At 48.9% G+C, this 25,414-nt stretch overlaps 1 protein-coding gene across 2 annotated transcripts; it reads right to left on the reverse strand.

Annotated features, from left to right (window-relative positions):
* Nucleotides 1-274: 274 nt before the first annotated feature.
* Meox1 (mesenchyme homeobox 1) lies at nucleotides 275-19,744 on the reverse strand. Of its 2 annotated transcripts, XM_026412401.2 has the most exons (3): nucleotides 18,885-19,744; nucleotides 2,663-2,835; nucleotides 275-1,598 (listed from the first exon to the last, which is right to left on the reverse strand). In XM_026412401.2, the coding sequence occupies exons 1-3, from the start codon at nucleotides 19,351-19,353 to the stop codon at nucleotides 1,476-1,478; spliced, it is 765 nt and encodes a 254-aa protein (XP_026268186.2). In that variant the 5' UTR covers nucleotides 19,354-19,744; the 3' UTR covers nucleotides 275-1,475. The 2 variants fall into 2 exon arrangements, with proteins under 2 accessions (XP_026268186.2, XP_026268188.2); XM_026412403.2 differs by lacking the exon at nucleotides 2,663-2,835.
* Between the last annotated feature and the right edge of the window lie 5,670 nt (nucleotides 19,745-25,414).

Consider the following 25,414-nt stretch of genomic DNA (forward strand, 5'->3'; position numbering starts at 1 on the left):
TTATCTTAAGAAAATAAATGAAGTATGCTTTAGAAAAGAATTATACATGTTCCAACCAGCCATCTCATTTGGCAGTCATTTTCCACAGCTTTTGTGCTTTCTGGGGGTGGGGAGGTGGGGTTGTTTTTACACATAAATGATTAAATCTACACACAGAAATCCAAATTCCAAATTCTTTCTGACCTTCTTCTACAATACCAGCTGAGATCCAGAGATCAAGCACCAATCAAGGGGCAGGATTGGGGGTGGTGGTGTTCTTTTTCCAAGGCTGCAGTCGCCTCGGGCTGCTTGGCCATCAATCCTCAAAGTGGCATCCCCAGAAGATGTGACTGAGGTCCGAGCAGTGCCCACACATGAACCTAGCCATTCTTCCCAAAGTTATGGCATTTGTGGGACACACAAGAGGGACTTAATTGCATCCCATGGAAAAAGAGGTTGTCTCCTTGTCCTGTTTGCAGTCAGCCCTTTGAGAGCACAAGATGTTGCAGCCAGGGAACCTTCCACTCCAGAGTTCCACATTGCTAGGTCCTCACCCAGCAGCCCTCATGTTTTCACTCCATCCCTGGGACATAGGGGCCACTGTCCAGCTCTCAATAGTATCAGCATCTGGAGAGGTTTTCAATCTGGAAATTGTGGATTGAAAAGGAATTGCTGTTGCACTTCCCGGGACCTTTGCTTGAGAGCCCCAGCTCTGTATTCCTGCATTGAGCTGAGCAGCAGGTGCTGTCCTGGGTTTGTTCTCAGTCACCCAATCAAACCTGCCTGAACGGGAACATAAGGACCTATACCAGGCTATTTTTCTGCCTTCTTTCAGTCAATGCTCATAAATTTGCTCACTCAACAGCCAACACATTTGGAGACAGGGACAGGTTACTGATGTGCAGTCCCTGGGTTGCTGTCTTTAGCCCTCCTCGTGCTGGTTTCCCTTGGGGTTTGGGGACAACTAACAACCCCCAAAGCCTTAGGTGTAGAGCTCAGAGAGGAAAATGGGAAGGTGGGCCAGGGTGTGTGTGTGTCTCCATCATTTCCTTTCTTTTGGAGCATTTGCTTTTATGAGTCACCAGCTGGTTCCAAGGTTTCTTTCCCTGCAGGCCAGGTGGTGTCCAGAACCCGAGGAGGCCTGGCCGAGCAGGAGGAAGGTGGCAGGAGGAGGTGTGGGTGATGGCCAAGAGACCCTGAGAAGCAGCATCCCTGGAGCTCTTTCCAGACTCATTCAGTTCAGTTGGCGCTGGATGATTCCACGAGAGTGTGGGAAGCAAAGGGCCCTGGGGAGGGGCTGCTAAACCAGCAATGTGGGCAGCACTTTCTGGGAAACTCAAAGCGCCGGGGCACCCTGGGCAGCTTCGTTTCTGAGTCAGTGAAAGGTATGGAGAGGCAACTGTGGGGCAGGGGGAGAAAGGTGAAGGTGGGACAGGGAAGGGGCAGTTGGGGAGGGGGGGCTCAGTCCTTAGTCTTTATTTTCTCCATGGAGAACCTCACTCTGAACTTGGAGAGGCTGCAGAGTCCCCATCCTCAGGGTCCTGCCCATGGGGAGAGACAGGCTGACCCCCTTTCACACGCTTCCACTTCATCCTTCGGTTCTGGAACCACACTTTCACCTGAGGGAGGAAGCAAAGGAGACTGATCACTCCAGGGCCCGGGTGACTTTCTCCCCACGGTGATGCTCAAGATAGCCAGGGTACAACTAACTCCAGGGACCCCAGCTTAAATCCCTCAATTGCTGCTCCCCAATTTCCCAAGACCTCAAGAACTGAGGCTAAAGGGGGAACATACCAGTCAGCTGAGAGGTCCACCTTGTATCTCAAGATGAAGCCCCAGACAGGTGCAGGAACCTCTGCATGGGCCCCACTCTTTCACATGTCCCACCTTTCCTGTGCCAACACGCCTCCCTCAAAGGTCTGGGAGCAGAGGGTCATCAGCCTCATCCTTAGGTACATTTATAGAGCACTTTTCAGTTTAGATAGTTCCGATCAGCACATTTTCTGGTCTGAGTGTAGGATTATGACCTCATTTAACCAATGGAGACCCCAGAGTCATGGACTTGGCAGAGACAGGATCTACAGACAGGATCTTCTGATTCAAACTCTAACACTCTGGCAGAGTCCTCTGTCAAGTGAATACTGTTATAGAATGTTGTTGGTGTTATTCTATATCAGAACATGGGTATGAGCAGGGTGAGATGTTCTGAAGAAAGGCCTCAGCAAAGGGCCAGGGAAGTTTTTCTCCAAGTGTGCCCAGGAATGAACTGCATATCCTCATGACCTGCAGACCTTATCACAAATGCAGATTCTCATTCCCTCTCATCATTATTGCAAAATTCCAGAACCCCAGGGTTCTGGAACCTGCATTTGAACAAGTGATTCCAATACCCGCTCAAGTCTGGGGAATAAGCAGATCAGATGTACAGAGAATCACCTGGGGGATATTTGAGAAATCTGGGTGTCTGGATTCCATCCCAGATCAATTACAATGATCCCAAAGAGTGGAGCCCAAACATCAGTGTTATTAAAATCTCCTTGGATGATTCTCAGGTACAACCACAGTTGAGAACCACTGGTTGGGTGGAGGGAGAAGAAAAAGAAAGTCCAGGGAGGGGTAATGGGAAGGGAGAGAAGGAAGCAGGTGAGAGAGCAGTGAGAAGGTAGGGCTGCCTGGGCTGTACCTGTCGTTCAGAGAGGTCCAGGTTTACGGCGATCTCATATCTGCGGAGCCGGGTCAGGTAGTTATGGTGAGCGAACTCAGCCTCCAGCTCCCGCAGCTGCTCCTTGGTGAAGGCTGTCCTCTCCTTCCGGGCCTTGCTGCTGCCCTCTGGTTTCCCTCGGTTCTCTTGATTGTCTGGGGAGAAAGGACCCCCAAATAAGAAGATGTGAGCTGAGGGGGCTCGGTTGGGCAACCTTCTTTGGAGGATGCTGAGAAAGAAGCTACCTCGTTCCTTCATTCTTTTTAGTGCTGTATCCTTCTGACAATTGGGAAGCTTTTGGAGCTTCCAATCTCAGTCCCAACCCCTGCCCTGCAACTTTTCTATTTCCAAAGGATGTAAAGCTGTTCTTGGCTGTTTAATGATCTCTGACCCCAGCCAACCCTAGCATGACATTAGTGGCTGTTGCATGTGTACCAGATGCTCTACAACAAATTCTCAAGGCATGTCAGGCCAGCAGCATCAGTCTTACTTGAAAACTTGTTAGAAATGCAAATCCTAGGGCCTGACCCCAGACCCATTGGATTAGAAATTGGGGTGGGGTGGGGACTCAGTCATTTGTTTTAACAAGACTTCCTGATATTTCTCGTGCATGATCAAGTTTATACACTTCTGCTCTAAGACCTCACTACCCAGTTTCTCAGGCAGCCAGCAGCATCAGCATTGCTGGGAAGCTGGTCACACAGGCTGGCTCTAGGCCCTGCCCGAGACCTACTGACTCAGCCTCAGAGGGCCAAGTCAGGAAAGCCATCTGAACCCTGGGGAGGAGGCTGGTTAGACACAGTGGGACTCTGTCATAAAAGCTAACAGGGCCAGGGGAACATAAACTAGGTGCTAGGCTCTCTACCAAGCACCTGGCATGCATTAATCCCCTAAATTACCCAACCAGGTGATTTTAGTATTAGCCATATTTCTTTTTTTTTTTTTTTTTTGAGAGAGTGAGAGAGGGGAGAGAGAGAGAGAGACAGAGAGAGAGAATTTTTAATATTTATTTATTTTTAGTTCTCGGCGGACACAACATCTTTGTTGGTATGTGGTGCTGAGGATCGAACCCGGGCCGCACGCATGCCAGGCGAGCGCGCTACCGCTTGAGCCACATCCCCAGCCCCTTAGCCATATTTCATATACGAGAAAACTAAGCACAGAGTTCAAATTGATCAAGTTTATCCAGCCAAGGAGTGATGGAGACCGAATGAAACCCAGGCAGTTTGACTCGCATACTGTTCAAACGCAATATTTGTAGGAAGAATTACAAACTGTAAAGTCCTGTGCAGATCAAAGGGGCTGTGCTGTGTCTTATCTTTTGAGCTAGTGGCTGGACCTTCACTTCCACGGTGGTACACAGAGCGGCACAGGGAGGAGACCTACACACCCACACAATTAACTAACAATGCGTGCCACGTGGCCCGTGAATGGCTGCAAGAAGCAGTCCTGCTGTGCTCTAATATTCTGCGCTCTCTTCATTGGTCTCCTTTTACAGGCATGGGGACTGTGGCTCAGAATCAGGGGCTTTACCGAGAGCTGCGCCCCAGCCCACTGCCGGCTCGGAGTCTGGTCCCCTCGTCGCCTACACGGCCAGGGGTGGGTTCTCTGTTCTCTGAGGCCAGGTTTAAGCCGACCTGGGTGGTGGGCGGAGGATGCAGACGGGATGTAAGTCAGGCCAGCCGCCCACACTCTGGGCTCAGCTGCCAAACGGCGGAGGGGCCTGGGGAGGTAGAAACCCCACATTAACCGGGAGATCCAATTAGAACTTTGAGCCTGGCTGCTTCTTTCTTATGCTTTCCATTCAACTCGTTTGTACTTCGGTTTCCCCGACTTCCGCCCCCGGGGCGACTGCGGGGGCACCCGGAGAGAGGGCCGGGGTGGGCGGCTCTGCAATCCCGAGAGGAGCGGGGCCATCGACGCTCCTCTCCCGCTGTGGCCGCCCCGGGAACCCCGAGATGGCCCGAGGGTGCTTCCCGCAGTCTAGATGCCTGGCCCGTGGGTGTCACGGCGCCCTGGCCCCGGTGCCCGCGCCCGATTCGCGGGGGCTGCCTGCAGGGCTCTCCTGGGGACAGGGGAGGGGCGAGTTCCCCAGCGCGGGCTGCCTGCCCGGAGGCCTCTGGCTCCAGACCGGAGAAGGCAGGCCAGACCCCTCCGGAAGCCGGAGCGTGGGCCGGAGAGGAAGGACGCGCAGCTCCGGGCCGGGGTCCCCGAGGAGCCCCCTCGGCCTTGGCGGCTGCCAGAGCCGCACCTCGTCCTGGCGGCGGTCTGGGGAGGATCAGGCAGCGGATGGACGGCCTCCCCAGGGCACATCCCGGCCCGTGGACGCTAAAGTGAGGCCAGGACCCCCCCCCCCAGACTCCTGGTGTCTAGTTCCACAACCTCCTCCTGTCCCGGGGTTCACAGTGCTCAGAGCCTTTCCTTGTCACAGCTGCGGGTAGCCAATAGTCCAGAGGACTTGCGCAGAGGTTTCAATCCTGATCTTCTTGCTGGAGACTTTGAGGAAGTTACTTAACCTCTCTGGGCTCTCCTCACAAGAAATGGGAGAAAATAAGGCACGTACCTCCCAGGGCTATTTTGGGAAGACTGGATGAGCTAATGTGTGTAGAAAATGATTTTAAAATCTAAAGTTACTGGACAAATATATTGTTCCAATGTTTTCACTCCAGGAGCTGCCATGGGAAAGCGGGTATAATAGGAGCTGGCATTTCTGAAGGCTTCTCTGTGCTTAGATACACTCACTTGTTTAATCCTCGCCACACATCTCCTCTGGGAGTAGGTGCTATTATTATCCCCTTTTAGCAAGGCTATGTGGATTTGCCTTGATCATTTGGTTAATAGCTCTTTCCCAGGGATGCTTTCCTCACTCTTGCTTCTAGCCAGTAGCTCCTGTACCTGGCACATGCTAAACCATTTGTGGTTATACAGAGGAAGCAGCCTCAGAGAGGCCCAGGAGCTTGCCCAGTGTGCCCAGCAGCCTTTCAGCCACAGAAGGGAGATTTGAATACAGATCCACCTGATTAAAGCCAAGGCTTTCTCAATCTTAGCATCAGATTCTCTATCTTCTGATTGGCCCTGGCCAGGTCCGGGAAAGGGACCATAGCAGCTCTGCTTGCCTCCCCCTCCAGGGCTCTTAGGGGCATGGCCCTAGGTTGCCACCCATACCCACCCTCCCCTTTTCTTAGGACTTCCTAGGTGTGCACAGCTGCCTTGTGCTCTTCCAGAAAACAACTCCCATGTCCCCCCAAGTCCTGAACACAATCCTCCCTAGCAAAAGTGAAGAAAGGGAAATGACCCCTTTGCAGCTGGTCTGGGACCAATTGTGTGGGCAGCTGGCCACCCCCACCAAGCCAACTCCCGCCCTCCCCCTTTCCTCTCCTGTCTCCTGTCCTGATTTAGGTTCTGGGGCTTCAGGGCCTAATGCCTCCCCATGCTCTGGGAGAACGCTTGTCCCTCATTAACTTTCCAGAGTGGCATAAACTTTTACACTGTTAGGATTGATAAAGGCACCAGAAGTATGGGGAAGGCGCTGGGAATCTCAGGTGGAAGTTATTGTTCTCTTGTTTTGCAACAGTATTAATAATGGCAATATTTTTATCAAGACAGGAAAAGAAAACCATGAGCACTTTCTTGCCATTTCTGGCTGGGGGTGTCCAAGTCTGCCAATTCAGGGGCTCAGTTCAAGTGCATACTACCACATGTAAGGAACTCATGCCCTGGGTAGAGTACATCTTTGTTGGGCAGGCTCCCTCTCCTTTCTGGGCCAATTTCTCCATGTGTAGAAGCATGAGATCAGAAAGGACTCTTTCCCCTGGAGAGCTGGAGTTCCTTCCAATATACAAGCCCTGACACCCTCTTTTCCTCTCCCTGTCCCTTTTCTTTGGACAACATCTGGCCTTGATGAACTCTGTGGCCCCTTCCATCTCTTACGGTGTGATCAGTCACAAAACTCTCTCCAACCTTCCCTCAGCCCAAAGATTGGGCATATGCTAGAGAATTTCTCTCTCCCTCCCACATGCAAAACTTCCTGTCCTGAGCTGAGTGAGGGGTACTGTATTTACAGATGCATCTGAGGACCCATTGGAGAGCCTAGGCCTTTGCACTCACAGGTGCAAAGGTGCTGGCTCCAAGGAGGAGTTTTCTGACCTTGGGCAAGTCACTGAGGTTCTCTGAGCCCCAGTTTCTTCATTTGCAAAATGAGAATAGCTACACCCACTGTGATTATAAAGCAAATGAGAAGGTAAAATGAGACGGATAACCCGTACTCAGCCCTAGTGTGGTGCTGGGCCCAGTGAGACTCTGATTTTAATGGATGTGATGTTTGAGATGTGATTCACCAGCTTAAATAAGATGCTCGAAAAGCACCACTTCTCCAGCCCTGTGTGGAAGGGATGCCCTTCCAATGTCTGAGTTTTCAGCAATTTTCCCTTCACTTCTTTTCTACATCTGTGAATACAGATCTGCATATTCGGGACACTATTGGCACCACTCCTTGAGTCTTCCAGGGGGCCCAGACTTCCACGCACAGTTACAGAATGGCCATCCACATTGGTTCTCCTGGTCCTGCTTCTCTCAGGGGTAGCCACTGCTTTTGGCAGGATCACAGAGGGAGGAGGCAAACCCTCAGCTGGCTGCCTCTGTGGTTAGGGAGGAGCCACCCATCCCAAGCAGGGCCACGAGGGAACAGTCAACAGTACCCCAAGAAATGCAAACAGGATGTGTGTGTGATTGCAGTTTCCACCATGAGCTTTTACATAGTCCAAGGCGAATTATTTCATAAGTAGCTGTCAGGTTTGGCAGGCCTTCCTAAAGTTAGCAGACAGCCTTATCAGAGCTGCAGGAAGGTTCCATCAGCCGAGTGGAACATGCCTTTCTGGAGTCCTGTGTTCCCACTCCCCACTCCACAGCATTATTTTACATATATTTCTATCCAACACCATACAGAAAGCCACATGTCCCAGATTCAAATAGCACTTTGCAGTTGATGGTGGATTTATTTCTCCCATAGAGAAACTTCTTTTGGACTTTCATATCTACTCCAGGATCACAGAATAGTAGAGCTGGAAGGGATTTTAGAGAAGACTTATTGTCCCTGTTCATTTTATAGGTGAGACAGAGAAGGTAAGGGACTAGCCTAAGAATACAGAAGGTTAGTTGCTTACTGGGCCTGGATTCTGTACTTCCTTATAGGTAGCTATTTATATACCATCATGCTGCTTCCTATTGAATCATTATTATTATTATTACTTTTTTTCCAGTTCTGGGGGTTGAACCCAGGGCCTTGCACATGCTAGGCAAGTGCTCTACTACTGAGCTACACCCCAGTCCCTGTCCTAGTAATTATTCTGGGAGGACCCCTGAGGACCTGCTTGGGCCCCAATCTCTGTTCTAAATTTCAGTTAGCCCATTGAACAGGTAAGGAAATTAGACCCAGAGGCTAAATGGCTTGTCCAATTCTCCTAGGACAAGTCTAGGGCTATAGCCACATATCACACTGCCCTAAAGCAAGGTGGCAGGGGTGGATAATGGAGGCTGTGTCTACTCCAGGTCTGGGTCTGGGTCCAGGTCTGGATCCCTTGTGCCAGGGAAGGGAGAGAAAGGGACTGTTTGGCTATGACCTCAGTAGGTGAGGCAAACCCCCTGAACATGGTGCCTGCAGCTTCTTGGGCTGCCACACTAGGGACACTTGGAGGTGATCATTAGCTCATGCTGTTTTCACCTTCAGGAGCAGGGCTCCAAGTCCATCAAAACCAGACCAGACCTGGAATGAGCCAGACCAAGACCAGTTGGATATTCCCATCTGGGACCTCCTGGGCTTGGCCTGACTTTCTCACTCAGCCCTTCCCGAATAGCCAGACCCTTCCACTCTCTTGCAAGTGCCTAATTGTATATATATATCGGCAGGGGTCCTCTTTGAGGAGCCCAGCAGTGGGGACAGGGAATTCAGGGTATGTTTTCTGGGAAAGAAGCAGATTCTTCTGAATGGAAAGGCCTGGTTTTGGAGAGTCCCAGATGTGGTGGAACTGTGAGTTTAGGCAGTGGTGAGGAGAGTGCGGGGGGCTGTGGAATACTGAAAAACCAGGAATAGGGGGAACAGAGGTGGCCGTGGCAACAGAAGGTGAAGATAGGGTTTTTTTTGTTGTTGTTGTGTGGTGGTGATGTGGGGAATGGAACTCAGGGCCTTGTGCATTCTAGGCAAGCACCTTATCCCTAGCCACATCCCCAGACTTGGGGAGCAGCCTTTGAGAGAAGCTGGGGAGGTGCAGGCAGCACTGGGCTTTGTTCATGTTTATAAGTTCCAGATGTCACCCTCAGTTGTCACCAAAGGAAGTAGAGGTTTCAGGATCTAGGGCTGCTGCTCATGTGGTCCCCCTGTACTGTGCAAAGAAAACAGGGAAAAGCAAGAAATAGAAGAGGACAGGGTGGGTCCTGGCCAGAGGCAGGGAGTTGGATGTGAAACTCCCAACTCTGTGTGCCGAGAGGGCATTTGGGGCTCCGGGGCCTGCAGGGGACATAAGGCCTGCCTCTCAGGAAGAAAGAATCCCTCCAACCTTCCGGATTTATTCAAACCAGAGAAATAGGCAACCTGAGTCCCTATCTGGTAGGGCAGTGGGCAGAGTTGAAGCAGTCCCTTCACTGACCTTCTCGTGGCCCATGGGCCCTTTGAACCTTTCCATCTTACATCTTGGTCAAGATTCTGCTGCCTCAGCAGAAATAGACTTTCTCCAGAACTTCCTGACCATAGCTGGTTAGGGGCCTGAGCAGGCCAGGATTTGTGCTGGTGCCTCTGAGTTCAGATGTGGCCAAGGCCTCAGTCCTGTTTGGGCCCCAAACTTTGCTTTTCAGAGACAGAGCAGGAGCTGGGACTCTGGCCAGGAGCTCTAGCCAGGAGGCAGGGAATGCGAGGAGGAAGGATGGCCAAGTGTGGAGTTATTTTCTCCTCTAAGCTAGTCACCTCAGGCCCTAAGGCTTCTGGGTTGGGTGTGGTGGTGCACGCCTATAATCCCAGCGTCTCTGGAGGCTGAGGCAGGAGAATTGGGAGTTCAAAGCCAGCCTCAGCAACTTAGTGAGGCCCTAAGCAACTCAGTGAGACCCTGTTTCTAAAAATAAAATACAAAAAGGGCTGGGGTTGTGGCTTAGTGGTTGAGTGCCTCAGAGTTCAATCCCTGGTACCAAAAAAATAAAATAAAATAAAATAAAATAAAATAAAAAGAAAGAAAGAAAGAAAAAGAAAAGAAAAAAAGAGGGGCTATAGCCACTGTGTACCCTTCAACCACACCCTGCCCAGCACTGCAATGACCTTTGACCAGAGAGCATTTAAAGCCAGGCCACCCTGGCTGATGGCAGGTAGCAAAGGTTCCAATTTAGCTCAGGTCACTTTGCCTAGCCAGGATTTGAACATGAGCAATTTGGGATGCAGCCAGCATGAGGGGGAGATGTTGAAGACAGAAGGGGACTCATTTATCTCCACATCTGACCCCAGCACCACATGAGGGATTCCTGAAGAGTCAGCCCAGCCTGCATGTTTATGCATCTTTCTGACCCCAGACCCCAGCACTCACTCTGACCATGGGCTGAGTTTATGATTGAAGTCTGGCTCTTTGAAAACCTTTTTCATCAGTGAGACTGTAAAAGCACATGACTCAGGGTGAAACACTCATGCCAGGCGGTGCGGCTGCTCTCAGAGAGAAAGTGAGAAAATAAATGCAATTGAGACTATTGACCAGATATTGAATGAGCAATTCCTGTGTGTAAATGTGTCACCAGGAGCTAGGGGAGATGGCACAGGTGATGTGATACCATTCTGATCTTCTAGACCCTTTAGTTTTAAGGGGACAGGGAGTTGTGTGCATCCATAACTCTGGATGCAAGGTCAACTGGGTTTGATGCCACTGTAGAGGTACACACAAGGCCCGATTCATGTGTGCAGGGATGGAGATCGAGAAAGGATTCTGACATATTTAGGAAACTAGGAACAGCAGGAAATTACCACAACCTAATGAGGAGCATATGTGAAAAACCCACAGCTAATATCATACTCAATGGTAAAAAACTGAAAGCTTTGCTCTAAAATCAGGATCTGGAACAAGGCAAGGATGCTCATTCTTGCCACATACATTCAAAATAGTACTGGAAGGGGCTGGGGTTGTGGCTCTGAGGTAGAGTGCTTGCCTGGCATGCATGAGGCACTGGGTTCGATCCTCAGCACCACATAAATATAAAATAAAGATATTGTGTCCACCTATGACTAAAAAATAAATATTAAAAAAGATAGTACTGGAAGTACTGGCCAGAGCAATTAGGCAAGAAAAAGAAAAAGTCATCCAAATATGAAAGGAAGAAATAAAATGATCTCTCTATTCACAGATGACATGATCTTATATGCTGAAAACCCTAAGATTCCACATAAAAAAGAACTGTTAGAATTAATAAATTTAGCAAAATTGCAAGATATAAAATAACACACAAAAATCAGTTGTGTTTCTATACACTAACAATCCAAAAGGGAAATTAAAGAAAACAATTCCATTTACAAACCTAACCAAGGTCTATATACAGAAAACTATAAAACATTGCTGAAAGAAATTTTAAAAAATACACAAATAAATGGAAAGACATTGTGTTCATGGATCAGAAGTCTTTTTTTTTAATTTTAATATTTTATTTTTCAGTTTTCAGCAAACACAACATCTTTGTTTGTATGTGGTGCTGAGGATCGAACCCGGGCCACACACATGCCAGACAAGTGCGCTACCACTGAGCCACATCCCCAGCCCCAGAAGTCTTAATATAGTAAAACAATCCACATTTCCTCAAATGTGTAAGGCCCTGGATTCAAGCCCCAGCATCACAAAAGCAAAGTAAAACAAAACAAACAAACAAAACCCTAGAAATTCAATAAAATCCCTATCAAAATCCCAATGACATTTTTCAACAAAAAATCCTAATATTCATATGGAATCTAAAAGGACTCTAAATAGCCAAAACAAATTTGAGAAGGAAAAACAAAACTGGAGGCCTCATGCTTCCTAATTTTTAAACAATTTTTTTCTTTTTTAAAGAGAGAGATAATTTTAATATTTATTTTTTAGTTTTCAGCAGATACAACATCTTTGTTGGTATGTGGTGCTGAGGATGGAACCCGGGCCCCACGCATGCCAGGCGAACACACTACCGCTTGAACCACATCCCCAGCCCTATGCTTTCTAATTTTGAAACATTACAAAGCTACAGCAATTGAACCATGGAATAAAGACAAAGACAAATGGAACAGAATAGAGAGGTCAAAAATAAACCCTCAAATGATCTTTGACAAAGTTACTAAGGCTACACAATGGGAAAAGGATAGCTTTTTTTTTTTTTTTTTTTTTTTTTTGTACCAGGGATTGAACTCAGGGGCACTCAACCACTGAGCTACATCCCCTATTTTGTATTTTATTTAGATTTAGGGTCTCACCGAGTTGCTAATTGCCTCTCTGTTCCTGAGGCTGGCTTTGAACTGGCTATCCTTCTGTCTCAGCCTCTGGAGCTTCTGGGGTTACAGGCGTGTGCCACTTTGCATGGCAAGGTTAGCATCTTTAACAGATGGTGCTGGGAGAACTAGACACCCACATGTATGAAGCCAGATCCTGACCTCACACTGTACAAAATTAAGTCAAGACCTAAATGAAAGACCTACAAATATAAAACTCCTAAACTCCTTTGGGAAAGCTTCATGATTTGGATTTGGTGATGATTTTTGTCGATATGATTGCAAAAGCACAGGCAACAAAAGCAAAAATAGACAAACAGGACTGCATTAAACTTAAAAACTGCATGGCAAAGAAAAACAATCAATAGAGTGAAAACAACCAATGGAGTGGGAGAAAATATTTGCAAATTATATTTCTGATAAGGGTTAATATTCAGAATATATGAAGAACTACAACTCAATACAACCCTCCCCAAAGAATCCATTCAAGATGGATGAAGAACCTGAATAGACATTTCTCCAAAGAAGATACATAAATGGCCAACACTGATATTGGAGGGTGCTCAATGTGATTAATCATTATGGAAATGCAAATCAGAACAATCATAAGCTATCACCTTAAACCGATAGGATGGCAAGGAAGGAAGGAAGGAATAAGTGCTGGCCAGGATGTAGAGCAATCTGAACCCTTGGAATATACAACAGTGAGGCTGCTATGGAAAACAGCATGGAGACTCCTTAAAAAAAAATCAAGAATTATCATATAATCTAGAAATTCTACTTCTAAGCATATATATCCTCTGAAGAACTGAAAACATGAGCTCAAAGAGATATTTGCAAACCCAAGTTCACTTCAGCATTATTAACAATTGTCAATTGTGTCCATCAACAGATGAATGGATAAAGGAAATATGGTATGGGGTTGGGGATGTGGCTCAATGGTAGAGCGCTTGCCTAGCATGCATGAGGATCTGGGTTTGATTCTGTCAGGCTACAATGTTGACAAAACCCAAGGGTATAAATGGTATAAGACAGTCACAAAAAGACCAATACTACATGGTTCCACTTACATGAGATATCTAAAATAACCAACCTTCTAGAAAATAGCATGATGATTTTTCAACAGATATAGTTTTTTTCTTTTTTTGCTGAGACGACAGGAATTGAATACAGGGCCTTGTGCATCCTCTGCAAGCACTCTACCACTGAACTGCATCCCCTACCCTTGCAAAATTTTAATTTAATTGAATATTGAGACAGGGTCTTACTGTGTTACCCAGGCTGGCCTTGAATTTGTAATCCTCCTGCCTCAGCCTCCTGAGTTGCTAGGATCAGAGGCAGGTGCCACCACACCTGGCTAGAATTTTGTTTTCACAAAAATGCAACAATTCTAGAGATCTATCACACAACAATGTATCTATATTTAATTACTGTACAGTATCATTTCAAAATAGTTAAAGATAGCAAATTTTATATTATGTTGTTTTGACCATTATAAGAAAAAGGAGATTTCAAATATAGAATGTCACATGATAAGAAATCTTAGGAGAGTTCCTTTATGAAGTTGCAAATTATAGTTCACCAAAACTTTTTCCTTTTTTTCAGGGGGGGGGGTGTACCAGGGATTAAACTAAGGTGCACTTGGCCACTGAGCCACATCCCCAGCCCTTTTTTTTTTTTTTTTTAATTTGGAGACAGGGTCTCACTGCATTGCTTAGTGCCTCACCATTGCTGAGGCTGGCTTTGAACTCGCGATCCTCTTGCCTCCTTGTCTCAGCTTCCCGAGCCACTGGGATTACAGGCATGAGCCACCGCGCCCGGCCCTTGACTTACATGATGCTATGTACACGTATAGTCATAATTTTTTTTAAAAGGGGGGATACTCTTGGAAGGGTAGATTTTGAGCTGCGTTTTGAATACGTAGGATTTCAACAGGCCGGAGAACTCTTGAATGCAAACAGCCAGAGCAGTCAGGCAGGAGGGGAAAGTAGGATGTATTTTCCATGCCAGCACAAGGTGTGGCTTTGTGACACCGTGAGTGGAGGTGGAGGTGGGGAGGTGGCCCTTCCTAGGGGGAGATCGGGTGGAGAAGGGTGCGAGAGAGGGACCAATTTGTGGACCGCTTTAAACCTCTGGCACATTTGCAGGTTTCCGTAGTTGGGCAGGGGCAGGTGGAGATCAGGTCTTGGAGAAAGGAAGTCGGGTAAGAGGAGCCCCAGGGAAGCGCACTAGCTGGAGCTGAAGGAGGATGGGACGGAGGATGGGACAGAGCGAGTCCGAAGAAGACAGCGCGGAGCGCGCGGGGAAGAGAGCCTACAGTAGTGGCCATAGCGCAGCGCGGCAGGCGCCGAGCTGCTTCGCCTGCAGCCAGGCTGATCACACTCAACCTTCCCTTGAACCCCATCAGGAAATCGCTGCGAAATCCCTCATCCCCATAAATAAAAGACGACCACAGTAGCCAGGACAGTTTGGGAGAAAACAACAGTGGCCTCACAGCTGTCCCTGTCAGCAGGGGTCTTTAACACCCACTGGCCCCCGGGTTGGGAGTGGTTGATGGAATAACATCGCCTGGATCCTCCTGAGTTGGTTCGTGTTGTGAACCAACAGAATGCCTGGGGTGGGGGAGGGCCAGGGACCCCTCCCGCCTCCCCCACTTTTTTGATCATTTACTGCAGCAAATCAGAGCCAGCTTCCAGAGGGGGCACAGGGGGAGCAGTTGAAGATGGCTGAGGAAGGAGAGGGCAGAGCAGAGAATGTTCTTTTTGTAAACACTTTCAGTTACTGGGCCTCCTGGGCCAGCCAGTATGGAACACATTTGCCAGGTACAACTTGGTCCCCTTCCCCCAACTCCTCTGGCAGATCTCTGAGCTCCAAGATCCTAAGTGAAGACAATTGGATTTTAGGGCAAAATAATTGCAAGTAGTTTCCATGTCTATGCCCCAGGCTCAGAAATTTCTGAAATAGTGTATTTGAGATATTCAACTCCAATCTCCCAGTAAGTATAGCACTATCTTTCACACCCCTTATTCTGAAGGCTGATTCAGGAAATATGGGCCTAATACATTTACAGTTGCTATTTATTAAACTCTTCCTATGACTCAGGTGCAGTGTTAATCTTATGGATCAGCACATTTACCCTTCACAGAGTCTCTAAAGGAAAGTGCTATTGTTATATTCCCATCTTACAGCTGGGGAAGTGGAGACTGCAAGAAGTTAATTTTCTCAAAGTCTCCCACCCAAAAGTTGGAACCCTAACCCTAACCTGTCAGTTCAACAGTGAAACATGGAAAGATGTATTTGTGGTCAATGCTGGTTGACCTTCCAGAGATGGCCCAGCTGGGACTAGGGCGAGGCACTCACTCTTGCAGAGCACAATTTTTTTCTTTTTCTTTTCTTTTTTTTTTTTGAGTGCCCCTGAGTTCAAACCAGGAATTGAACCACTGAGCCACACCCCCAGCCCTATTTTGTATTTTATTTAGAGACAGGGTCTCACTGAGTTGCTAAGTGCCTCGACATTGCTGAGGTCAGCTTTGAACTCACGATCCTCCTGTCTCAGCCTCCTGAGCAGCTGGGATTAAGGTGTGTGTCACTGCACCCAGCTTGCAAAGCATAAATTTAAAGGGCACCCAAAATCTCAATAATCAAGACAAATAATGTTTCAATACAATCATTTGAATTATTATCATCAATTTTTTTGCAATGGTGGAAATCAAACTCAGAACCTTCCAAAGACTAGGCAAGCACTTTATCACTGAGCTACCTCCCCAGCTAATGAGATGCTTTTAAAAAAATCAAAATTAATGCAAAAATCCATAGTGAGGGGATGTGGCTCAACCAGTGGTAGAGCTCATATGTAGCAGGCACAAGGCCCTGGGTTCCATCCCCAGCTCCAAAACAAATTCCATATGACTAAAATATTAAAATTTAAAATAGAGAGAGCCTCTACCAGGGACTCAGATCAGCCTGGTGGCATGGGGGTTCTTTGTGGGCTTATCCCTTCTGAGCTGAATTCCATATTCTGGAATTGGTTGAGTCCTGCTCATTATTTTTCCCTTCCTTGGGCTCTTATGAAGCTGACCCCTCCTGCCTCCTTCTTCTCCTTCAGTTAAATTCCAAATGAAGACTCTAGCATCTGGGCAATAAATATTTCCCTGCTGAACAGAGAGAGAGCCTGGGCCAGCTGGGCCCTATGCATGCCGCTGCAATCCTGCCATTGCTCCTGAAGGGACCCCACATGGGGAGAGCCCAGGGGCCCTCCTGAGTGGGAACCTCTTCCCACCAAGAGGTTGACCTTATCAAGAGTGTAGGACAGTCCGCAGAGGGTGTCCACGTGCTATTCAGGTGGTCAGAAGTTGGCACGTGTGCCTACTTTGTAATGGAGTGACCTCAGCCACTTGCCAAAAGGAAGACAGCACGTTCAGCTTGTGCTGAAACTCCAGATGATGAAAGATTTCGCCTGAGCCCAGCAGGCTCTTGGCTTTGCTCATCCTTCCCAGTGCCCTTGGCTCTCAGTTCCCTGGAAAGTGGCTGGTTGCAGCCATGGGGTGTGAGCAGAGCTGGAGGAGCAGCACAGCAGGCGCCACGGAGGGGGACGCTTTTCGCTTTTCTACTCGGCACACAGCCGAGTGGCTAGTGGCGGAGCATGCCTTGGGCTCCAGAAGCACAAAGTGGCCCAACTCAGCAGATCACCATCCAGGGACAGGAATAGTTAAATTCTGCCTCTGGGGATTTAGCCATGGGGATATAAAGGATCCTTCTATTTAGCAGCCAGGAGGTCATGCTGTGGTTATTGTCACCCACTGTCAGCACATGACAGGGCTTCGAGCATGGGGACCGATTATTATTTCCCAATGATGATTATGCTTCGAATCTGCTGCAGGCTGTGAGATTCAGAGTCACCAAATCTCCTGGTTTGCCTGGGTCCCTGGGGTTTCCCTGGGGTTTTGGACTTTGAATCCAAACACTAGAAAAATCCTGGGCAAATTGAGATGAGGTGGTCACTCTGTTTTGACCCCATTCTTGCAGGATTCCCTTCAAACTTTATCTTTTCTTTCCACACATACAAAATCGAGAGACTAATAAAATCTGCTGTCCTGACTTTGTAAATATTTGTGGGACTCAAAAAAGAAGGTCTGGGGCTGAGGATATGGCTCAGTTGGTAGAGTGCTTGCCTAGCAGGCACAAGGCCCAACTACTTGGGAGGCTGAGGCAAGAGAATCACAAGTTCCAAGCCAGTTCTGTATCTAAAATAAAATAACAGCCAGGCATGGTGGCACACACCTGTAATCTCAGCTACTTAGGGAGGCTGAGGCAGGAGAATTGCAAGTTCAAGGCCAGCCTCAGCAACTTAACAAGGCCCTAGGCAACTTAGAAAGGACGTCTCAAAATAAAGTAAAAGAGCTGGGCATGTAGTCCAGGGGTAAAGAGCCCCTGGGTTAAATCTTCAATACCAAAATAAAATAAATAAATAATAAATACAATGAATGAATGAATTTGATCAAATAAAATACAATGGGCTGGGTGTAGCTCCGTGGCCTCGCTAAGATTCCACTGCACCTTGGAACTCTGGATCAGAGCACATCCCACTGCTGACAGGCTTCTATAGGTCGATCTTCCTCTAGGTTTGAGCTCTGAGGTCAGGACCACTTTATTCATCTGAGCACCCTACTGTGCTTGGCAAAAGGCAGAAGCTCAGGCAATCTGTGCCAGGACCAAAGCTTTGCATAAAGCAAATCACTCTGAGTGCTCCTTTGCTGGTTGGCACGCTCCTTTCCTGGCCTGCTCTTGCTTAGCTCCAGGAAGGTCCTTTATGCGTTTAGACCAGCAGGTCTCCCCTGAGCAAGCTGTAAGGAGTGCAGCGAGGCGACAGGGGCAGGAGGCCGGGACACTGCCTTGTTCAAGGTGGGGCTGTGGGGCTGGGGGACCAGGCAAAAGTTGAAAGGGCAGTGAGAGAAGCTGGGAGCACTTTGTAGGGGAGGCTAGGGACAACCACAGCAGGGAGGAGAAGGCCTTCGCCATCCTCCAGGCTTCGGGGGGCCATCCCCAAGCTGGGCTTTACACAAATTCCCAGGCTCAGAGCAGGGCCCTCAGCAGCCTGCCTCCCTAGCTCTTCCCAAGGCTGGCACTCCCCCAGCAGGGCCCTGCAGCACTGCCTTCCCTGAAGGTCAGCCAGACCTTGACATGCTGAGCTGTCCCCTTGGCCTGGACACAGCCCAGCTCTGTAGCCTGATCCCTCCTGGGCATCAGCCCCAAACCTCAGTCCTCTTTCTGTCTCTGTCTCTTGCCTCTCCCATTCCCGCCCTGGGCCTGCTTCTTTGCCTATAGCTTCCTGGAGGTGTAGGGTGGCTCTGCAGGGCCACCCAAAGTCCCAGCCTCAGTCCTAAACCTCTGACCTTTGATCTCAGCTGAATGGTCAGGAAATCCCCCCTCTGATCCTTGACAGTCTGTACCCAGAGGCGCCATCCCATGTGTCCTTCAAATCTTGGCTGAACCCATTTTATTCTCTAGCTGGCACATCCTTCCCAGAAACAAGAGTGCTAGGGACACAGACATAGCCCCCATCTCCAGAGAATCCTCAAACTGCTAGAATGGAAGAAACCCCAAGTCGCCTGCATTCAGGTAGGTTAGATAGTATTGTTTGAAATTCATGATAAGGGCTCCTAGGCTCAGAAAGGGCGAGCAAGCTCCTCAGTGTCACACAGTAAAAGAATGGTCTACTGCTGTGCCACCTACCTGAACTCTCCTTTTTCCGTCTGGATGATTTCTTCTCCGTCTCACTGGCCGTGCTCCCAAGCACCCCGTAGTCCTCGCCTGGGCCTCCCATGGTGTCTACCAGGCCTGGGCTGCTGGCTCCCATCTCCCTGGAGCCTCCAGCTGGGCCCAGGTTGAGCCTCTGCCGGGCCTCGGAGACAGGGAAGTGCCAGTCAGGAGGCTGCGGGAAGGCGGGGTGCTGCTCAGTGAAGAGGCGCTCCTCTTGGGGTAGGCTGTGTGGGGTGGCCGCCAGGCAAGAGGCCGAGAAGTCGGGGTAGGCAGCTGTCGCTGTCGCTGGGAAGTCTGATTTCTGGTGGAAGGAGAATGGGGTTGGCGGGTAGTGGGGTAGCCCTGAGGGCCCCGTGCCTTCCGAGTGGGGGTTTCGAAGACAGCCCCAGACAGGGGCAGGGGGGTGGGGGCTCCTCATGCAGCTGTTGGCCACGGGATCCATCTGCTGTCTGCTGCCCACCTCAGTCCTTTCAAAAGTTTGACTCTTTTCACTTTTTATATTCAAATTTTTTTAAAAATGCAAAAACAAAAACAAAATTCAATAGGAGGGGAAATGTTCAACAGCAAATTCACTCCAGGAACCAAAACAAAAACAAAACTAAAGTCTCTTCTGAAATTACACACACATGTGGCCAGCGACACACACGTGTGTGTGTATGTGCACACCTGTGTCGGGCTTCACTGCTTGCTTCCTGTCCCCCGACACACCAGCCTGCCTATCGGGGTCCCTTGTACATGTATTTGTTGCCGATGGCACTAAACATTTTCACTGTCCCAGCCCAGACGCACCAGCGAGGAGGAGATGGTCCTGGAGCCCGAAGCAAATGCCTGCAGAGGGCTGGACCAGGGCTGCTGAGACACACTTTTAAATCCTGCGGTGGGGAGAGAGTGACAAATTTCTGAAGTGAAATGTGAGAGAGGAGAGGGAGGGGTTAACCCGCTCACACAAGGTCCCCTCCAACCAAAACCCGAGCAGGCAACTATTAATCATCAGAAACCTTATATGCACATCTAATGGGATTTGCAGATGGAGACTTTTAAAGAAACATTGTCTGTATTTTTTTTTTTTTTAAGGAGAGAGCAGCGCACGCACGCATGCTCGCTCACACACACACACACACACACACACACACACACGCTGTCTTTAGTGTGCCTCCTGTAACACCATAAAGTTATTTTTATTGCACTGTTAACAAAATTCCCCAAGTCTTGGATTTGGAAAAAGCCTTAAGTCAGATCCAGAATCCATCAAATGCCAAATTCCAGGGAGTGAAGTGGGGAATAAGTACAAGAGACAAGCTTGGTGATTGCATTTGATTTAAAGGCCCTTCTACTGCTGCTTGCAAAAAGGAAGGTGGATTAAAAGAAATCTTTTTTGCAAGTCTCAGTGGCCCACTATGGTCTGTGGTATAAAGAAAGACACACACACACACACACACACACACACACATACACATACAAAAAAAAACCCCAATTCATTTCTTCCTGCCCATAGTGACATTCTCACCAGCTTTAAAAGAGGCCATCTGATTCTTCTTGCACTTTTTAACCTCTTACTTACATGCCAATTAGCCACACTCTTCTCTAGAGTGATTCCAGGTCATTTTTCTCCATAGCAAAGGCAAGCCTCTTAAATAAAGTCCTTGAAGTTTCTCCAGACCTCCCCCAACCTGCTCCCTGTCCTCCTAACCTTCTCACCTGCTCCCTGTCCCTTAACCTCCCCCACCTGCTTCCCTTTTCAACTGCCAAAGGTCATGGAACCAGAGCATGGAAACAGGACTCAGGGGCTTCTTCCCCTAAATAATCCCTGAAGGGGACTTTCTTTGGCAGACAGTCACTTAGGTCTTCTGGGCTGGTGCCTGTCACAGGATGGCCAGCCCAAATGCCATTTCAACTGGCCACCAGTCCGCCGACATTGTGGCCATGCCCTGCTGATCTTTTCAGAAGTTTAATGTAATTTCTAGAAGGATGATGTTCCAAACATGCCGGGGCCACAGCACATCTCCCCTGGGCATTTCCACAGCACAGAACAGCAGGAGGGAGGCAGGAACAGACATGGACCTGAACAGCAATGTCTCTCCTGGTTTGTCTCAAAGACACCAGGTTCCCCCGAGGAGGGCCAGTGGGCTTAAGTTAGCTCTGCAGCCTGGAGGCAGCGCTCTGGGGAAAGATGCAGGAAGTACTCTGTGTGACAGGTCTGGAAAGAGAGCAAGGGGGCCCGGGGTAGGGAGCAGAAGCTACAACTAATCTTTAACCTAGACTCCAGTCAGCTGTGCATCCCAGGGCACAGGAAATGCTGCAAAAGGATGTGGGGTGAGGTATGTGCACATCCACACTATTCATGAGAAGATCCCTGGTCTTCTGGAACTAGCAGTTAGGGTGATATAGACCAATAGGAGAGGGTAGGTCATAGCCACGAACTGGACTCATCTTTCTCATCTGCCCAGGGCTTAGCTGTTGCCCACACAATTCTCCTCTAAGACCCAAATTCTCCTGTTGTAGGTAAAGTATGAATTGCGATTTCATTCTGCAGGTGAGGAAACCAAGGCTCAGTCAGATGACGCAGTTGCTCAAAACCAACTAAAATGGCAGGACTAGAAGTCATTTTTTTTTTTTCCAGTTCTGGGGATTGAACCCTGCCTTGTGCATATGAGGCAAGCACTCTACCAACTGAGCTATATCCCCAGCTCCTCCAGAGTCATTCCTGAGTGTTCAGCTATCTAGTTTAGAGCAGGCCAGATACAGAAGAAGGAATGTAGGGTTTGAGATAAGATAAGTCCAAGTCCAATTTGCTGTTTGCCACTTCCAGCTGTGTGCCCTGGGAGAAGTCACCCCACCCCTCTAATTCTTTGTTTCCTCATGAGAGGTGATAGTCCTAGCCAATATTCATCCATTAATCTTAGCACTTTACCCATATTACCCCAGTGGGTCCCCACCAAAGCCCTCTGAGGCATGGGCTATTCTCATCATCCCTTTCGCAGAAGGGTGAACTACAGAGAGATGCTGTCCACCTGAACCAGGTTACACATCTGGGAAGAGAAGGCTCCAGGATTCAAACCCAGGAAGCCAGTGTGGGCTCTATCAGAAAGGCCACCCCCCTGGCGCTTGTGAATTTCAGAAGAAAACACTTATGTGAGAGCAGAATGGACAATGGATAAGGGGCTTCCTTTCTATCACGATCTAGGTCCTATTACCTGGGTGATTGGGCTGGGGATATAGCTCAGTTGGTAGAGTGCTTGCTTTGCATGCACAAGGCCCTGGGTTCAATCCCCAGCACCACAAAAGAAAAACAAAAAAAACAAACCTGGGTGATTCTGAGGGAGCGCATGGGAGGGACCAGGGAAACTAAGGAAATTCTAGGAAAACAGCCTTGTGAGGTCCTGGTGGCTCTGTAAGGAATCCATGTAGGGCTGTGAGGAGGATCTGGCCTGTCAGCTTCCCTAGGAAAATCTTCCTGGGGCCTGGCCTGGCAGGCTGTAACCGGATTCCTGCTCCAACCTCTGCATCTGGCTCAGGGACCCCAAGCCAGGGAGGCCCCTCCAGCCTGGCCCTTTGCCCCTGGAAGGGGTGGGTTGGGGTCACGGTGGGGTGGGCGGAGAGGTCAGGAGGGGCACAGGGCGGGTGCACGGCAGGGCGCTCTGTGCTGGGAGCACTGGGCCCTGGCACCCCAGCGCCCCAGCAGCTGCCAGCGTCTGTCAGCCCCTGAGGGCGCCGCCAGGGGGGCCTGCGGCCTCTACATCTTCCTGACAGGCCCGTCTTCTGAGGCCAGGAAAAAACAACAACAGTTCCTCCCCTCGCGGCAACCCATTTGTTAGATGAAGGCCGAGCACCAGCACCTTTAACCTCCTCAAAGTCAGCGTTGCCCTGTCAAGGCCCGGGGCCTCGGAGACAGAGATGGATGGAAGTGGCTGTTTGTAGAGAAAGCCCTGTGGCCTCCCAGCCAAGCAGAACCTTCAGGAAGGGAGGGGCCAGGCGGCTTCTGGTCCTTGTCCTGGGGAGGAACAGGAAAAGCCTAAGTCAGGAGGAGGTCCCCAGGGACCCTGAGGAGGGCCCTGGGCTGGCCACACCTGAGCTATCCCAAAGAACTTTTGGAACTTCCTCCAACATGTATGACAAGCAGGCGTGTCCTTGGCATGGCCGGCCTACTTCCCGCTGGGTCGGGCACCCATGTGTGCTTGGAGATGCAGGGGGTTCTGGAAGGGTCTGGACCTGGAGGCAGAAGGTGCAGGTTCAAGGTGGGGTCTTGTTTTTCATAGACTGTGTGGTCTCAGGCAGTGTCAATTCTTCTCTGAGTCTCACTTTTCTCACTGGCAAAATGGAGTTGACAGCAGGGCCTTGTGGGGCTGCTACGAGGACAACCGAACTGCTGTCTGAGGCCAGGCACCAGGCATGAGGCCCGCTATTGTGCCTTCTCTTTCCTTGAATATGCTGATCCCCAGGGGGTTACTTCTGGATGGAGGGAGGGGGAAGACACCCAACCTAGTCCCCAAATTTATTCTTTTATGGCCATATAACTCAAAGATCAAGACCACATTCTTGGGAATCAGGAGGGCATGGGTTTAAATGCCAGTTCTTCCATTAATAAGCTGAATGACTCTAGTCAACTCACTTTGTCACTTGAGCCTCAGTTTCCTCATCAGTAAAATGGGAATAAGCTTCTTTCTTCCTCATTAAGCTGCTGAGAGAAGTGAACCAGGTGATCTGTGGAAGCTTTTGACACAGTTGGATACACGGTCGAAACATATGCAGATAATACTTGAGTTCATTGCCTTAAGGACACCTCCAGAAGGCCTCTGTAAAATATTTATATGCCACCTGAGAGGGGACAAGATGAAGCAATTAGCATCCACTCACACAATAGGACATGTGAATCAGATAAGATACCTATTCCCTGGCAAAACCTTGAGAGATGGGACAGGAGACAAATTTTGAATATGTTGGAAATGGCTGTGAATTAGGATATTTGCTACTGGGCCAGGTATTTATTTGGAATATGGATGAATGCCCTTTGCTTCCCGGAAAGCTTTGCGGCAGCAGGGTTACTACTGCCTGCCAGACTGCCCTCAAAGGCTTTACGAGGCTCAGACACTATGGTTTATGGGATGGAGATGAGCAAACCATTCTTACCGTTGTCACATTGATGCCTACCAGGGGACCAAGACATCCTATCTCAGGGACCCCATAATGGTTCCCCCACCCAAATCCCCCCAAACAGTGTGCTGATGGAGACAAACTCTGCAGATGACAATGTTCTCTTGTTTCTCTATTTTTTAAAACTTTGGAGCTGACCAAAGACACAATAATATGCAGAATGGCCTGGCTTTTGGAAGTCACATAATCTTCGTCTTCTCAACTGTCAAGTGGAGAATCACTGTATAGATGATGTTCAAACACTCAGCAGGTGACAGCCAATGGACACTTCCCAGGGGGTCTGTGCCTGATGAAGTTAGAGGCAGGTGGACTTACAAAGGTGTTGGGTGAGGTCCTGGCAAGGATGGGCCAGGGAAGCTTGCATCAGTCAAGACTGATTAGTTAGGAAAACCCAAGAGTAACAACAGAGGACACACACAGTTGGTTATCTTACCCTTAAAAGAAGTCCAGAGGTGACAGTCTGGCCTGGCCTGGCAAGTCCTTTAAGTCAGCAGGAAACCTACCTCATTTCCCCTCAGCCACTTGCGACCTTATGCCTAACTATCATGTCCATGTTCCGAGAAGCAGGAAAGAAGGACAAATGGACTCTTCCCATCTTCCTGCTCCATTCAAAGGAGACTTTCTATGAGTCCTATTCAACAATCACTCTTCAGCCCCATTGACCAGAACTTTCCACCCAGCCATGTGGAACTGCAAGGGAGGCTGGGAAACTGGAGGCCCTAACAATTCTTCCCTCTTCCCCTTCTCCACCAGAACCAGTTCTCAAGGTAGGGCCACCAGGTAGAATACAGGGTGCCCACCTAAGTATGTTGGGACAGGGGCTGGGATTGTGGCTCAGTGGTAGAGCGCTTGCCTCGCACGTATGAGGCACCACATAAAAATAAATAAATAAAATAAAGGTATTGTGTCTATCTACAACGAAAAAAAAAGTATATTGGGACATATAGTGGCTTTAAAAAACAGTTGTTTATTTAAAATTCAAATTTAACTGGGTGTCTCTACCCCCTCCCCTAAGATTGGCCATACTAATCTAGCACTTCAGAATGGAGAAGGCTCTGGCTTTACCTTTGTGCCAGGGCATTATTTTTTGACGGAAGATTCTGGAAGGGAAGTTCAAAGGGGCCTTCCAGGGGGAGGTGTGGTAACGGAGTAGACTTACTTGGGCTGTGAACTTCCTTGTTTCTGGAAGAGCTCAGGGTCCCCAGGAAAAGTCTCCTGTGAATGAGAGAAGCTAGGGGAGGAGGACAGGTGGAGGGAGGGCAGCCCAGGTGGAGGGAGTGAGGGCAAAGGTGAGTGCCCCTGGACAGGAAGTGCTGAAAGAGAAGGCAGGAGGCCTCCATGACTGGGCTGAA

The sequence above is a fragment of the Urocitellus parryii genome, chromosome 7, assembly GCF_045843805.1.
Source record: "Urocitellus parryii isolate mUroPar1 chromosome 7, mUroPar1.hap1, whole genome shotgun sequence".
Taxonomy (NCBI): Eukaryota; Metazoa; Chordata; class Mammalia; order Rodentia; family Sciuridae; genus Urocitellus; species Urocitellus parryii.